Source organism: Vipera berus (genome assembly GCF_964194415.1).
Source record: "Vipera berus genome assembly, chromosome: 2".
In the NCBI taxonomy this organism is placed as follows: domain Eukaryota; kingdom Metazoa; phylum Chordata; class Lepidosauria; order Squamata; family Viperidae; genus Vipera; species Vipera berus.
The window spans coordinates 177,515,473-177,533,141 of NC_138203.1; the positions used below are offsets into that span (position 1 = coordinate 177,515,473).

Consider the following 17,669-nt stretch of genomic DNA (forward strand, 5'->3'; position numbering starts at 1 on the left):
TGCACCCACTGACTATATATCAATGACTCTGTCAAGTGGGAGGAGGTGATAAAATTGTACGTTGCAATACTCAGCTCTAGTCCCTGTGCTGTCCTATGTATTTATGAGAGATTTTAAAATAGGGCTATACATTTCCTGAAGTGAAAGAGATGGGGAAGGGGAGTGGGGGGTAACAAGTACTTGATAAAACAATATCAAATTGCAGGAAGTCCTTGACAAGCAGGACCAGAAAGTGGAAACCAGCAAGATAAATGTCATCATGGGTTAATATGCAAAGTACTGCATCTAGTTATAGTAAAATCAAGGGCATGGGTTTAAGATACAGGAGCATACATGTGAAAAGATCTGAGTATCCTGGTGGATTGCATACCAAACATGAATCAACACTATGCTGTAGCTGCATCAACAGTAGTGCTGTATGCTTCTCTCCACTCTGTTTCGCCACATCTAGAATATGACTTCCAATTCTGGGCACTGTGAACATTGACTAACTTGACCAGAAGCTAGCAAGATAAAGGTCCTGAAAGGGAAAGTTAGCATATCCAGAAATTAGCAATCAAGATAAAGGTCCTGAAAGGGGAAAAATTACAGAATGGTTAGAAGTATTGGCTATGTTTAACCTATAGAAGAGGAGATTGTGGGGAGGCTTGACAATTGTTTTTGCATGATGGGCTGTCATGTAGAAGATGGGGCCAAATTGTTCTGAGTTGTTCTAGAAGACTGGACAAGAAACAGTGGTTTAAATTGCAAAGAACTAGGTTTTGGTTAGATATCAGGAAAAATCCTGAAGGAGCTGTTCAGTAATGGAACAGACTACAGGTAGTCAATTTACCAGAACAATTGGGACCCCAATTTTCATTGCTAAGCAAGGTGATTGTTAAGTGAGCTACACCCAATTTTACAACCTTTTTTCCATGATTGTTAGGCAAACTTTTAAGTGAAATGCTGGTCATTAACCAAATCCTATTTCCCCCCCCCCCATTAAGTTGCTTATTGTAAGCCAAATGGTAACCTCATGACCCTAGATGACTGCAACCATTATAAATAATGCTGGTTTTGGTCACATGGCCATGGGTATGCTGCAATGATTTTAAGTGAGAGTACCAGTTCTACGTCACATTTCTCAGTGCAATTGTAACTTTGAATGGTCACTAAACAAGTGGTTGTAAGCAGTGGTGGGATTCAAATATGTGAACAACCGGTTCTCTGTGTGGATGCTGCTTCCAGAAGTCCATTCTAAGATGGCGGCGCCTGGAATGGCTGCGGCTGCATTGGCTCTTGAAGACAAATAGTTTTGGGAGGGATAGTAAGGGCTATAGGCCACATGATCAGGAAGATTTTAATGTGTTTGAGCAACATGGTGGAACTAAGGTAACATACGACATACGACCGACAATCTTTGCTGGCATGGCAAGCTTCTAGTTGTTTTGGAACTGTTGGTGAGACCGTTAAAAGTCGTTGGCACTGTTTGAATTTGTTCTACCAGCAGCAAGATCTGACTGCTGGCCCAGTGATGGATTCTATTGCAAATCAGGGCTGTTTCCAGAGGAGGCAGAGGAGGAGAGGACCTGGAGCTTATGGAGCGAAGGAACTGGATGAGGCTGTTGGCAGGCCCAGAGGAAGAGAGAGAGGCTTTTGGAGAGTTGATGGTGGTGGCAGCAGCAGCATGCTCCAGGGGCGAAAAGAAGCAAGGCCTCTTTAAGGAAAAGGTGGAAGAGTCAGGATCAGAAAAAGGAAAGAAGGCGAGGTTGTCAGAATACAAGCGAATTTGAGGGCTAATCCACATGGAGCCCCATTTCCATCTGTCATGTGTGCCATCGTTCACTCCCTAGAGACTAAAATGGACAATGTGAAATTTGAGCGGGCCACGAACAAGAAGTATATATCGGAGGTGATGACCCTTTGAGAGCTGTATGCAACAAAATTTCATTTTGATGTATGCCGATTGGTGTACATTCAAAGTGACAATAAAGTTATCATCATCATTCTGGGCTTGGGCAACAAAAAATTAGCTACTGGTTCTGCCAAAGTGATGCAAACTGGCTGAATCCTACCACTGGTTGTAAGTCAAAATCTACCTGTAACTCAGAAGCTGGTGGACTCTCCTTCACTAGAGGGGTTTACACAGGCTGAATGATAATTCATTGGCAATATGTAGTAGTGGAATACTTCCATTGCATTGGAAAACCAGTGGGTTGGAAATTTGAAATGTTGAGTCCTGGCACTTGGGGATATATATGAGACATCTCCTGCTACTAATAAAATGCATTCTAATATGTGACTACCTGCAATCAGTATGAAGCCAGTTTATAATACTGGCAAAACATGTGATAAACTCAATGGACACAAAGTTAAGACAGAGTTATCCTTGCCACAGCCTGTTCCAGTATAATCTGTGTTCCCCCTCTTCAAACTCAGATGTCTAACAATTGCAGAGAGGTATGGATTTTTGGAGGAGGCATTGTGGCTTCAAAACATTAAAAAATGAGACAATTGTTTCTGTAGAAGGAACAGTATCGGGATTTACCCTCCAAACAATGTCAGAGATCACAAAGAGAGGGAAATCTTGGTAGATTTGAGGTTCCCGATGCATGACAAAAGCATCATGCCATACATTTTGTCTCTTTCAGGCATGCGTATAACATCATGATGTTTAAATAAAAGTGTGGCTCATTATGCAATTCTGCTTTTATCCTTCTTTTATCTTTTGCTGCCCCCAACGATGTCCCTGCAAAGCCAGAATAGCTAACCAATGTAATGACATAGTATGACTTTGAGCCTAGGGAGGCCTAACCATTCTACAAAATATACAGGCAAATTCCTAAACAGAAACAAACTGAAGTGCAAGTCCCTTAATTTTCTCTGTTTTTTTTTAAAGAAAAGGTTATCCATATAAGTTTAGTGATCCTTCCTTTCTTCCCTCCCTCCCTCCCTCTCTCCCTCAAATAATAGTGTGTAGCCCAGACATTCCTGTTTGTATGTATTAATAGAAGATTGAAATACAATGATTGCCTTATGCCTTACCTGTATATGACATGTGGTGCATCTGCTTCTTTCTGGCTTGACAATTTTTTTAAAAAAATCTTTAATATTGTCCTTAATTTTATAGCAGCAATTCTCAGATGCCACAATTAAGGTTAACCCCTGGGGCTTTTCACTGCACCTCCCCATTCCTTGAGCTACATATCTATTTCTATTAAGAAAATCTACAATGATATTAGCTAAATGGCATCTGTTTAGAGCTAAGTGTTTATAACGGATTTTCCAGGATACATGTCTCCCTTCTCCCCCCCCCCCTCAAACAGTGGAACAGTACTTCTCTTAGTTAGGAGAAACTTGCTTTGCACTGACATTTCCATACAGTACATGTGCCCACCATTTCAGATAACACATTTACAACTTATAGAAACAATTAACATACCATCAGAACTTATCCAGGGCCTTGACAATTTACTTCCTATGGTTCCATGAACTATTTTGGCTTCACGTTATGATTTTCCTTCCTGCTTCATTTTCTTCCTATGCCTTTTTTGCCCCAAAGCAAATCTTGCAGTGGTCTTTAAGACTTTTCTCTACTGCATGCAATTCCCACATGATTTTCCTCATCCTCTTTCCCAAAAAGCTGCTGTTCAATTCTACCTTTCTAATGCACCGCCCATACCATCCCCAGTATGCATAAGGGGAAAACATACTGGCATTTTGCACTGCGGCTTCTGAATGGTGAACAACAAACAGCAAGCCTATGCTGAAGGGCAACAAGTCACACAGGACCAGGAGATGTGTCTTGACTTTCAACACTATCATCTGAAGGAAGGACCTTAGAGAGACAGAACTTGTCTGCCTTGGCAGTTCTCTTTTGCAATGCCAGTGATACAACTAGAAGCAGCTATCACCCAAGAGGACTTCTTTTATATGACTTTCCATATAACAAAATAAACATTAATATTAATATCCTGGATATTAATGTATGAGTTGATTGTTATCAGATAAGTGAAATTTTGCATGACATGAGATTAGAATAGGCAGTTCTCTGAGACAGGGTTCCTCAACCTTGGCAACTTTAAGACCTGTGGACTTCAACTCCCAGAATTCCCCCATGCTGGCTGGGGAATTCTGGGAGTTGAAGTCCACAGGTCTTAAAGTTGCCAAGGTTGAGGAACCCTGCTCTAAGAGACAACAAACTCATGAAGCATTGAACGAATCAGTCTAGAGTTCTCATTTGAGGCACAAATGACTAGGTTCAAATTATCTTATTTCAGACATGTTATGCAAAGACCCAATTCTCTGGAGGATATTGGGAAAGGTGGAAAAAAAGAAGAGATGACCAGCAACAAGGAGGAAAGACTCAGAGTGGCAATAAATGTACAGTTGGGAGACCTGAAAGAACAGGTTAAGGATAGATCATCATGGAGAAGATCTATTTATCTGGTCTCTAGAAGTCAAAAATGATTGGATAGCACACAATCAATTATTGCTTGGTCCAAATTCAGTGTTTTTTCAAATGTAAAATGGAAGTATTTACTATCTGGTTAGATGCCAATAACTACAGGGGGGAAAAATGAAGCAGCACTCCTAGTTTATTGGTAGGATTTGATGATGGAATTCCTGATCTCTGATAAACATCTATTATTAGGGATTTAAATATTATTCTTTTTATATATAAAAAAATCCTTATATGCTGCCCAGAGTCTTTGACAAGCAAGCAGCTCTATACATTTTCATTACAGATAAATACATGCAGTCCAGTGTTTTCAGTGAAGCAAATGATAATATGAAAGAAACAGGATCTTTGCTATCCAGAGATAGCAAAAGCATTTGGAACCGGCATGGCAGGGAGCGGGGCCACCCCCAGGATGGATCAGCAATGTCTAGTAGTGTAACTGGGCAATTGGAGCCACCTGCCCTTTTTAACATGTGCTACACACATCGCATGCATTCAAAAGGGGCAAGGCGTTGTTTTCCCCAATTGCACCTATTGGTTTGGCATGACCTTCCCTGAAAACATCTCTGATGGGAAGTCCCACCAACACTAACAGAAAAATGTCTCATGAACAGGAAGTAAAGATGGTCGAGGATGTCTGCAAATAATTCCAGCATCACCTGCCAGTGCAGAGGATGAAGAGCTAGAAAATTTGTTTCAAAAAGAAACACCCGGCGAATTTGGCTAGAAGGCGAATTGTTGCAGAACCGAAAGAGAGAGAAGATGGAAGCTTGGGGGCCTACCCAGAAAGCAGGAGACAGGAAATGAGCAAATATGCAATTCTGCTCCAAAACAAATTACCAAATTGCCATGGATGGAGGGTGGGTTTTGGCTTGAGTTAGGACGGAGTGGGCTTTAGAGCTGGTCTGCACCCCTTTAGATCTCTCTACTGGTGGAAGGTTTGGCAGCAGGCGGAAGAGAGTAAATTGCGTAAGAGTTTGCTAAGACTGTGCTCCGGTGAGTGTTTAGGGTGATAAAGGCAGGCGTCCGCCATACAAGAGGCTACAATAATACAGTAATTCGAATGTATTTAAAATGCTGGTTATCCAGGCAGGAACTAACAGCAACAGTTAGCAGAGAGGATGGGCACTTCCCATTCCAAAACCAGACCTGCAGTCCGAACGAAGTGGATCCAGATAAGCAGCATCACTCAGAAAAGCGATCCAGATGTTACGCAATCTACCTCCTTCCAAAGGATGCCTCCAGGTGTGTGGTACTACCACCCACACAACAAGCAGCCTTTGAGGGGAAGGCTAGAGAGAAGGAATCCCGTGGCCATCTTGTGGCAATTACCCCGAAGTATGTATCCTCCAGTCTTGTTTGCCACTGTCCACACTGTTTGCGGGTCAAGGAGAGGAGAGTGATAGACGGTCCCCCGCCCCCAAAGGATTGATTTGCTTGATATTCCTTCCAGACGGTTACGATCGTCTTATTCCTAGACTTCCTGGTCTTCTTGGCGGAAATCCCCGCTCTTCGGCCAGCCGGGTCAGACTCCGTAACAGCGATGCTCCTCGTTGCTTCCTCTCTTGCCTCCGCCGGAGTAGCGGCTTCGAAGTGCTCCGCAGCGCCCTCATCCATCACACGTCAGAAAGAGGCGGACAGAAGGAGGGGGACTACAGTTCCCAGCGCCCCAGGCTGGGCAGCCGCAGTGCGAGCCGTTACTCCCCCCCTCCCCGCCCGGTGTAGAGAAGCGCAGAGAAGCGGGCTGGCGCTGATGAGAAAGAGGGGAAGAGAGGGGATCGGAGCGCAGCACCAGCGACCCCGGTGTAGGCCAGGCGCGAGCGCGAAAGGCTTCGGGGGCCTATCGGGCGTGCTCGCTCCGCGGCGGCTGCGCTTATTGAGAGAGAGAGAGAGAGAAAGTGACGCCGCTGCGCACCGGGAGGATGCGGGAGGCTGCGCTGTTGCTGGCCGGCGGCTGCCCTCCTCCTTTCCCGCCGTTGCTGCAGTGCTAGAGTCCTCCTTCGCTTTCTACCCTGCAGGAGAAGGGGCCATGTAACCGCCTTCCCTCCGCCTCTTCCCAGCCCGGGATAGCTACCGATCCTCCCACCTTCCCTCGTTCCGGAGCCCGCCCGCCCGCTGCGCTCTCCGGCCAAGGGCGCAACCATGAAGAAGCAATTCAACCGCATGCGGCAGCTGGCCAACCAGACAGTGGGCAGGTAAGGAGCCAGGAGCGGGGTGGCAGGAAGAAAAATGCCCCTGGCGTAGGTTTGGAGCCCCCCTGGTGCACTGCGCCTTCGGGGGGGGGGTCCGTGCAGGACAAGTATTCTGCGGGGCGTGGTGGTCAGTGGACTTTGCTATGACCTCCGTTCCTTTCCCCCCACACACACACCTTTTAATTTCGCTAGTTCACTTTGGGCTATCCTTTCCTCTGTATCCATTCTTGTTTGGGGTACCCTTTCCTTTGCATCCATTCCTCTCAAACCCAGCCGTGCCCCCAATTCTCGATCATGGCTGCTGCTGTTCTAACCAGCCTACCGTGTTTCAGCTGGGGCACCTTAGATGTCTACTAGTTTCAAGTGGATAGCCAGCTGTCTTGCCTAGTCTTTCTCCCACAGTCTTTGGCCTCTTGCATTGGCTTGCTTGTCAACAACTCCCGACAAGTCCACCAATTAACCCAACTCTTAACCAAAGAAATATTTAGCCTTTAGCTGATGTAGGAGTTAGGCAGTTTCTGAAACCGTGGCTCTTGATTTATAATATCTAGAGATGCCAATCCTGAGATGCCCTTTGTGTGTGGGGGGGGGGAAGGCAATTTTGACTTGTAGTAACATACTTCCTCCTCCTCCTCCCCCCCAAGCAGTTCTTGAAATGGTTGGGTCAAGTCACCAGGTATTTCAGTGAATGAGAATGTTTACATCACTGTGAAAAGGGTGGGGAAATGTGAAACGCTAATTCTGTTTGGGTTTGGTTTTCTTTTAATATGCAGAGATAAAAGTCTGCAGGATTTGGGGAGGAGAGTTGTTGTAGTCTTGATTTGCTTCCTGGGCAGCTGCCAGGTTGGCTTTTAGAAAGGGCCATGGCAGAGCCCCTTTCAAGCAATTGGTACCTTGCTTTGGGGCACTGGCGCTGCAAGATTCTTTTTTAGCTGCTGGTCTGGCTGCCAGAATGAGATTCTGGTGGAAGAGAGCCAGGCAGGCTCTGATGTGCTGGTTTGGCTTGAGTCCAAAGTCTGGACTTGGCTTAGTGTGATTGCTCCTGCCAAACCTTTGAGAATTAGCCTATAATCAGTACATAATCTAACCCCTCTTCCCAAGAGGCATGAAGAAGATGAAGAGTCCGTCAGGATAGGGTGGAGCTGAGCAGTGATTAGAGGACATTGTTACTCGTGGGGGGGGGGAATAATACATCAGACAATCTCTCTGGGCTTTGCTTCCTATAAATTGTGCAGACAGGTCTTAATGGCAGAAATCACAGAAAAATCGTAGCGCTTTGCTTGCATGTAGTTGTCCAGATGGACAGTCCATCATTTATTCATGTTAGTCTATCAGACCGATAGGCTTCCATTTTTACATTCCTGATTCCTCCTGGTAACAGCTGGAGACCATCTTTATATTCCTTGTCTGAGCAGATAACAATGAATGATGCTTTTTTTCTTGCAAGCTTGGGCAAGGGCTAGTGGAGCAGCTTGCAAGATTAAGGATGCTTTTATCCCGTCTTCCTTTGATAAACCTAGATGGCCATTTTGCTATGTTTCCTTTTTTTTTTTTACAGCTAGTTCAAACTCACGATTCTAAGCTTGGTTTTAATTGCAATGCGAGAAATGGCCCTGCTGTGCAGCTAGCTTTTGATCCGTGTGCCTAAAGCGATTCTTCTGTATGTACCCCAACAAACATTTCATTTCAGAACCAGAGGGAAATTATGTTGTCCCTACAACAAAAGAGTGGGCTGTGCTTATTTTTTCCTTCTTAACAGTCCATTTGCTTAAGATCAGTTTTCTGGAAGGGTCATTTGGCTCTGAAAGCAGACAGCTATGGAAGCAAGGGCATAAGTGTGTTTTGATGGGGGTGAGGAGTTGAGGGAGGCAGAGGCTTTGCTACTGCTATTGGTAGGTCTGGTATATATGAATGATGGCAACTAACTTGCTGAACAAATGACCTAGATTAGATATTATGGCAGGAGATGACTTGATCAGGGAGGGGATTGATGGGAACCACAGGGTAACTATACAATACCCAGGGATATATGGAACCAAGTAGTACGTTGCTATATAATCCATGTTGCTTGCTTTACAAATCAATTTGGGAACTTCAGGAATTCTGTCATAAAACAGAAATTTTCTAACATAGATTAGAGTAATTGCATGTTAATATTCTAACTTTCATGTTAATTAAAAACATGCAGAAAGACATGTATGCCAGGTGATAGACCAGGATATATGGTGGTTTTCTACAATACCTGGCCTTTGCCTGACTTTTCAAAATGAGCATCTGTTTTAGGTATATTTAGATAAGCTGCAATCAGTTGTAGTGATGCAAGTATCTGCAGAACCTGTGTGTATTTTGGTTCTCCCTTGTGTGTTAATCAGCTTTTTAAAAACCGGAGTGGGTGGGGAGACGGAAAAAGTCTTATTTGAAAAGAATGGATCTGCTGATGTAACCTAGCATCCTGGTTTAGTTATTTTTGGGTTCAAATTGTTATGCAGATCTTTTAAAATACTGTAGATTTAGAATTAATGGAGTTTGGAATTTGTTTTCTTAATTGTATACTTGAAAGAAAAGCAATGCCTACAGTTTCCAGAATTATGCTTTCCTGAAACTTTAGTGTTACAGAATTACAGAAATTGCCAGGGAAACTTGCCTTGATTCTTGGCTTCTAGACACCTCATTTTGGTTATTATGAGAATACAGATCTTTGCAGATCCAGCTAGTCTTTTCAGATCTTAACCACTTCTTAATATACTCACAAATGAAGAAATGGAAATTATTGCACGTAAATATCTGTTACTTTTCTTTGAATAAATTATTAGAATGCTACTACTTGTTAAATATGATTCCTTATCTTCCATTAGGGACTGTACTGCCCCCTAGTTACCTTATCTGAAATCCATGAGTTTTAGATTTGTTTTTCCATGAAGTAGGATATATGGTAGATAATCTTATGCCCTGCAGTCTGTCTGTGATGCATATATATCATACATAAAGCAAGTGATGTGCCATAAAGCCACTTAGTTAATGCTCAGGAGAGGTTGGGAAAATGTTAGGGAGAAGCAAGATTGTTGAAGAGGGAGCAGTGGTAGTGCTGATGACAGACATAGATCAAATTCTGGGTAATTCTGGTTAAGTGGTTTAAATTGTGTATGTTCTCCATGATATATAAATGGGATGCTTGGCCATGGAAAGATAAGTTTGTGTTGCCCTGAATTCTTTCCAAACCTGGTTTAGGAAAGTCTGCAAGATAGGAGTTTACTGTGGTGACAACGAGGTTCTTGTCTTTGATATGTCTCTAAATGGGTCACATCTCAGCAGCTGGGATTTCTCAGAAATCTTTAGTTAACACATTAGAAAATCACATTTATGTTGGCTACAGCTTATTAGATGTGCTATAATAGCTTGCTAATACAGATACAAATGCTTTCCTTCAGACATTGTGGGTGCTCCATCACTGGAATGGTATGTCTATAAGTATATAAGTATAATGCCTATAAGTATAATGCCTCCTTAAGTAACACCAGCTGCCTGCAATTAGTGCAGGTTCGCATCCCACCAGGCTCAAGGTTGACTCAGCCTTCCATCCTTCCGAGGTAGGTAAAATGAGGACCCAGATTGTTGGGGGCAATTAAGCTGACTTTGTAATAATGCCGCTGGTGTGTGTGTGAAAGCCCTAATAAGCAGGCATATACATAGAATGAAGGCTATTGCTAAGCTTGTAAGCCGCCCTGAGTCTTCGGAGAAGGGCGGGATATAAATGGAATTAAAATAAAAATAAAATAAAAATAAGTCTCCTACTTGAGCAGAGGGTTAGAAGGGCTAGAGCATGGGTGTCAAACTCAGCGCGTCCTGTGACGTGTCGTGACGTATCGCAACTTTTTTCACATTGCCGGAGCTGAGGTGGACACAGCCTCTGCATGATGCAACCAGCCCACAGGCCAGCAGTTTGACATCCCTGGGTTAGAGGGTTAGAAGACCTCCAAGGTCCCTTCCAACTCTGTTATTCTATTATATTTAGAAACATCTATGTTTTATAAGCATTCAGAATTATGTTGCCAGTGGCTTAAGTTCTCCAGGAGAATGGCTATAGGTTGGCAGCCATATTAATTTTTGAAAATGGAATAAGAGTTTAATTTTTAGTTTGATGGGGTTTTTTTAAGCTTAGCATCTTTTTAAAAAAATCTTATTGTAAGTAAAGGTGTACCACCATTTCTATTTTTTGTAAAGTATAAAGAATTAACATTTAGGTAAGATTTATTTACCTTAGTACAGGCACTGATTCAACAAACTTCATGTACAGAGACTGCACATATGTTGGATGATCAGATACTGGGGAGAAACAGCAAGAAGGATGGATAATGGTATCATGTTTGGCTCCTGCAGATATAACATTGGATAAGCGATTTCTTTTTCCTTTGCTTGTTTCTAAAATGAATTGTTAAATGTGGTTAAGGCACACTACTAGACCATTCATTGTTTGTGATTTGGGACCTTGACCGCCATAACCTGTGTTAGAAAAGATAAGAACTATGTTCCTGTTGATTTTCCTTGGTCTTTCTGTGGTTTCTTTTGTGAGTGGCTCTGTGGGCTCTTATTGGTACTGTAATCCTGTTCCTGCTTCTAGAGGCCCACTTAAGATAATTTTTATGAAATGGATATGATTAGCCATAGCATCTTTAATTCAGATGCTGTTCTTTTTTCCATGCTAAATACTTTCCAAAAATGCCTCCTGCCATATTAGCTTGAAAGGCAGATGAACCTTTGAGAGGCTGGGGCTTTGGAAGCGCTGGAATCCTTTTCCCAAGCGAGGTGCATCCAGTGTAACTATTTTTCCTTATCCTTGCTGACTTAAAACAATTTTCTCAAATGTGGCATTTTAATTGTTATGGGGTTTTTTCCCCCAATCCAGTTGTCTTCTGTTCCATTTTATGTCATTGTTTGTTGCTTTGTTTGTCTAAATGGGGATTCCAGAAGGGAGTAGAAGAGGAGCTGCCCTCCCCCAGCTGTCCAATTTGCTGGTTTCTGTGGCTGGATCTAGAGCATTATTTGGTGTAGCCCATTGCAAATTTCTTGGAGGCATCAGACTTGCCATTGTTAGATCCGGAGCCCTAAGGTTTTCTTCTGAGCCAGCCTAGAACTGTGTTCCTTCTGAGAGTCAGAGAAATTGCTAAGGCCACAGACTGTGAAGTATCTAGCTGCTGGAACTGTATTTACAGGCTGAAAGATAGCATTTAGGGCAGGGATAGGCAACCTTGGCTCTTTTATGACTTGTGGACTTCAACTCCCAGAATTCCTGAGCCAGCATGGCTCATCTTGGAAACCTCTCCCTTTTCCCTCAGCATGGCAGGCTCAGGAATTCTGGGAGTTGAAGTCCACGAGTCATAAAAGAGCCAAGGTTGCCTACCCCTGATTTAGGGGGAAGAAAAGCTAAGGGAGATTTGTGAAAGGAAAAGTTTGAATCACACTAATGCTAGCGTTTTTTGTCTTTAGCCAAGGGCTGTTGCAGCAGACATTTATAAAACATGAAGGGAGGGGAAGCACAAAATGAATACAATAAAGTATAAGAGATATTTCAATGAAACAGATAATTATTAGTTTTCAAACCAGGTTATTTAGTATATTATTCTCCTTAGTCATAAACTACTAACTATCCCATACAGACATCTCTATCTTGTTACAAGTTATTGGCCAATTTTAGTATTGTGGTTAGCAGTGTATGCCTTTTTTTTGTCTTGTCTCTGAGACAAATTATGTGCCAGCAGCAAGTGGAATAATTATTTTATTTAGTTTGATATCTCTGTATTTCTTCATTGGCAAATAACTTGGAGCAGAAGTTTTTAAACATTCCCTATAATAGCTTACCTCCTCAATTGGATGGTGAGTTTGACCTTCTAGTTGGCTTTTTGGACTATACACTTACCAATTTATTCAAGGCTCTCATGCCTTCTGGCTAAACATGGGGATTAGTAATAGGGATTATTAATATGGGGATTAGTAATAGGGATTAATTAATTAATCAAAGCAATAGTGCTCAACCCAATGTTTCCTAGCAAAGATAACAATAACAGATTTTTTTCAGAATTCTGTTTATCAAATATTATATAGCCACCCATCTCATCAAAAGTAACACTGAGCAGATGAGCAACAAATCAAATAAAACAATAAATGCAGTATGATAACAATAAATAAAACAAACACAGATATAAAATATAAAATCCATATTAATAAATATCATAAAAACAAACAAACATACCAAGAATTGCCTAAATCTTTCACATTTTTGTCATAGTCACATAATTTTGGTTGGGAATGCCAACATCTGTAGAGAAAAGAGGGAATGCCCTTGAGGGATATAGGAAGAAGAACTGCTAATGAAAGAATGCTCAGATAAAAGAGAACTATGTCCAGAGCAAGAATGTAATGTGAGTAGACATTTCAGACAAGCCCTCCCTAGTTGTTATGAAGATACAGGCAGGGTGGGGGAAATGAATTCAAACTTGCAAGTTATAGTTAATATAGCTTTGCAATAAACATAATACTGACTTAGATGATGCTGGGTTCCTAGTCTGATCTGTCTTGAAAAACTGACATCTCGCAGGATTTTTTTTTCCTTGCAAAAATTGTGCTTATTTAACCTGGAGGTGCAGTGAAAGATATCTCAAAGGAATCCTTATCCCGTGGTGCATGAAGATGCTGTGTTGCCAATTTCTTGCTTATGTGGTGATTCTCAAACGTTTTGGTGATATTTTAGTGGTCTGCATAAAGAAAACCATAAGAACCACTGGATTAAATGTTCTTAGAATGTATTGATTTTAATTGAATTCATAAGCACATTTGGTTTGTGTTCATCTTTTTGTTGCATTCTTAGATGGAAGGACTCAACCACAAGAGAAATAGGGTAATGTTTGTGGCAGCAGATGCTGTGGTCATATGAGATTGAACACATTACATTTTTCTTAGTTCTCTCTCACCTCCATTTCTGTTTTGGCCTCAGAAAAGCTTCCTCTATCATGTTGTCTAGGTGCCATCTATACAGCGAGCAGTCATCTAGGAAGCTGTGGATAAGGAAGTGTGTAGGTGGAACAAAATCTCTTTCCTGAGGAGTACTTTTTGTCAGGACTAAGTTTTCAGGACTGAGTTTTCTTTCTATTATAAATCTCTTGTTTCCTAGAGTGGAGGGTGTTTCTCTGACTTAATCAAAAATCTTCATTTATTCTTCAAATTGCTAGGTAAACTCTTCTGCAACAAGATGTGAGGCAGCAGAGAATCACAATTGACAAGCTTTCCATTTCTCTCCCATTCTCTTGGAATACATGTTCCTTCTCTTTTCTGTTGCCTTAGAATTTTATAAAGTATGTAGGAAAAGGTTATGACTTGGACTAGCAAAGGACAGGATAAGGGAGGTAAAGGCATAGGAGAGAGTGAAATGAATTTATATCCTTCCAAAAGCAAGATTCCAAAGAAGACATTTAATCTTTTTGGAAGGCTAGATTTTTTCCCCCCTATAACATACTTGTAGGAGAGAGAGTAGGGAATAGTGGCGACATCTCCGTTGCATTCTCAGTCTTAGCTAGAAATTATACTGATTGGATCTTTACCCAACTCTGAATTTTTTAGTTGAATAAACTAAGCAGTGAAAAATATAAGAAGTATTCTGGCAAGCTAACAGCTTGGCTGTCATCCTCTCTTATGTGGAATTTGTCTTAAGCTTCAGTCCTCTTGAAGATGAAACCTTGATGGGCATTGATAGGTAGCAGTACTCCTAAGGTGAGAAGTTATTGTGATGAGGACCAAGGATTGTGTAGTCCTATGGTGGATATGTGGATTTCTTCATAGAAAGTTTCATCAGACAGTGACCTACTTTAGACTACCTGTGAAACCTTATGACTGAACTAACCATTATTTATTGAAAAAGTCATTATTAGTTGTGTTTATATAACTTGCTAAGGCAGAAACCATGATTTCTAACCATTGGAGCTAGCTTTTATTTGGTTTAGGATAATGCGTAAACTCAGTTTGTTTCTATACTTAGTTCAGAAGGATCCTCCAAGAAGGGGAAGCAACTGGAAGCATATTATGAAAACAGTTGTGTTGCTATCATTACAACACAAGTTTTGTCCTGTTTTGCCCAGTTGCATTTGAGAGATTAGGGACTCTGTATGTTGTTCACACCATTTGCATGGATATTTAAGATTATGTGTTAGTCATCCTCATGTCTGTTTCTTTATTAAAGTAGTGTTTGTTCTCAGCATCGGAGAATGGTGCATTTATTTATAGTGGTTATTATTGCATTTATCCTCTACCTTTCTGTTTACAATGTATTAATTCTCAAGGCAGCTTACAACATTATAACCTATTTGGATAGCGAGATGGATGGCCTATGATGCTTTGAATGATAAAAAAATATCCACTTCCATAAAGGCCTTCTGTTGTCATATTTGGTATTTAGAAAAGCTGGTTTGTTTTTTTGTTTCCCAGAAAAATAATCTTTCAGAAAAATCTTATGTTTAAAATTCCAACATCTTTTGGTCTTTTTAGATAAGATAAGATAACCTTTATTGTCAATTTTTTTTACTGTGGGCACAAAGGCACACATCAAAAATGAAATTTAGTTGCCTGCTCTCAAAGTGAAACACATACATGACACACACCTAAACATACTATGTACAACATATGTATAGACCCACACCCCTACATATACATAACAAATAAATATTAAATACTGTCCATCTTGAATATATAACAAAAGGAGGAAGCTTGAGAGTTCACAAGGTTAATTGTATTTTAATCGGGCATGCATTTAATTATCTTTTAATTTTTGTAAATTTCTGTGTTTTATTCTTGCCCTGTACACCGCCCTGAGTCCTTCGGGAGAAGGGCGGTATAGAAATGATAATAAATTAAATTAAATTAATGCTGTATGGCATAAAACTATGGCTGAATCTGGATGTTCTGCTTTGGATACCATGAAGCCTCCTCCCAGTAGGTAACAAGGAAAACAGGTTGTGAAGAGGATGTGTAGTTTCCCAGATAATCTTACGGACCCTTCTCAAGCAACGCTTCTGTGCTATGTCCTGGATCGGAGGGAGGAAAATGCCAATGATCTTTTCAGCCATCCTGACCACTCTCTGCACTGCCTTCCTTTCTGAAGCAGTGATGCTTCCAAACCAGACAGTGATGCTGTATTACAGGATGCTCTCGATCATCCCCTTGTAGAAAGTGGTAAGGATAGGAGAAGGAAGGTGTTTTTCTTATGCAACGCAGAAAATGCAGGCGCTGCTGTGCCCACTTCACCAGTGTCTTGCAGTTATTATTATTATTATTATTATTATTATTATGGGACTTATATCCCGCCCTATCTCCCGAAGGACTCAGGGCGGCTAACAACAGTAACATACAACAAATACAGAAATTAAGCTAAAATTAAAATTAAAGGCCTCTTTTGAGTGACCAAGCCAGCCTACTCGTTAGCTGCACACCCAGGAATTTGATGCTGGTAACCCTCTCCACAGGTGAATCATTAATGCACAGAGAAGCGTGGCTTTGCCTGCCTTTTCTGAAATCAACAATGATCTCTTTGGTTTTTCTGGTATTTAAAACTAGGCTGTTTTCCTTACACCAGTTCACCAACCCCTCAACCTCCTTGTGGTAAGCATTCACATTGTCATCATGAATAAGGCCCACTACTGTTGTATCATCTGCAAACTTCACAGTATGGTTAGTGGCAAACCTAGCACAACAGTCATGGGTCAACAGGGTGAACAGCAGCGGACTTAGGACGCAGCCCTAGGAGAACCTGTGCTCAAGATAATGGTATTAGAGGTATTTGTTCTAACTCGCACATATTGGGGCCTGTTGGTAAGAAAATCAAGAATCCAGTTGCACAAAGGAGCGTTTAAGCTTAAAAGGCTCAATTTGTCTACTAGATGCTGGGGAATGATTGTGTTAAATGCAGAGAAACAACAAACGCACATGGATATTACTTTCCTCTAAGTGCTTCAAGCTCGGAGAACGAAAGAAATAGCATTCTCCATAAAGCGATTTTGTCTGTAGGCAGACTGAAGCGGGTCAAATGCTGGCGGGAGGCTAGTTACAATAATGTCCTTTATCAGCTTCTCAAAGCTTTTCATGATGGTGGATGTCAGTTTAACCGAACGGTAATCATTGAGGCCTGTAATTGTGGACTTTTTTGGCACTGGCAAGATGATGGCTGTCTTAAAACACGATGGGACCACTGCCTGCTGCAATGAGACATTGAAAATATCTGTGAGAACACAAGCCAGCTCATCTGCGCATTCCCTAAGGACACGTCCAGGGATGTTATCTGGGCCTGCTGCTTTCTGAATGTTAACTTTCTGCAGTGTTTTCTGGATAGAGGTGACATCAAAGCTAAGCACTTGCTCGTCAGGATGGAGCACAGCTTTCCTAGCAGGAGTGCTATTTGATGCCTCAAATCTACCAAAAAAAAATGTATTCAGCTTGTTTAGGAAGTCTGTGTCGTCCTTGCATCCCGATGGAGCCATCTTATAATCCATAATGGCCTGGATTCCTTGCCACATTCGCCTGGTGTTTGTTGGGCCTGAAAAAAGTTCTGAATTTTCTGGCAATGGTCTTGCTTTGCACCTTTTATGGCACTTTTCAGATTTGCTCTGGCTGTTCTAAGTGCCAGCATGTCGCCGGATTTAAAAGCCACATTCTGTGCTTTCAGCATCTTGTGGACCTCATAAGTCAGGCACGGTTTTTCATTCGCCCTCACAACAATGCTTTTCAGGACACAGACATTTTAAGTTCTAATTTATGAAGCATCAAAATATATGTTGGCCAAGAAATTATTCTGGGTTCCTACATTTTGCTAAGTTATTTGTATTTTTGTGTGCAAACCTAGTGATTCCAGCTGGTAAACCATGATTATGGAGATGTGAACTCAGCCATAAAGTACAATACGTGGACCTATTCATCTTTTCCTTAAAAGTAATTTTAAAAACCTATGCTTATTTTAATTGCATAGCTTACTCTACTTGAAAACATCACGATTTGCTCTG

The 17,669-nt window shown here is 41.5% G+C and overlaps 1 protein-coding gene across 1 annotated transcript in view; it reads left to right on the plus strand.

Moving 5' to 3' along the window:
- Positions 1-6,583: 6,583 nt before the first annotated feature.
- ARHGAP44 (Rho GTPase activating protein 44) overlaps positions 6,584-17,669 on the plus strand; it is a gene marked incomplete at its 5' end in the record, with an annotated part of 110,514 nt that continues 99,428 nt past the window's right edge. The window contains one exon of the mRNA XM_081321247.1: positions 6,584-6,636. Coding sequence (XP_081177373.1) covers positions 6,584-6,636 — 53 coding nt within the window. The remainder of the gene's footprint in view (positions 6,637-17,669) is intronic.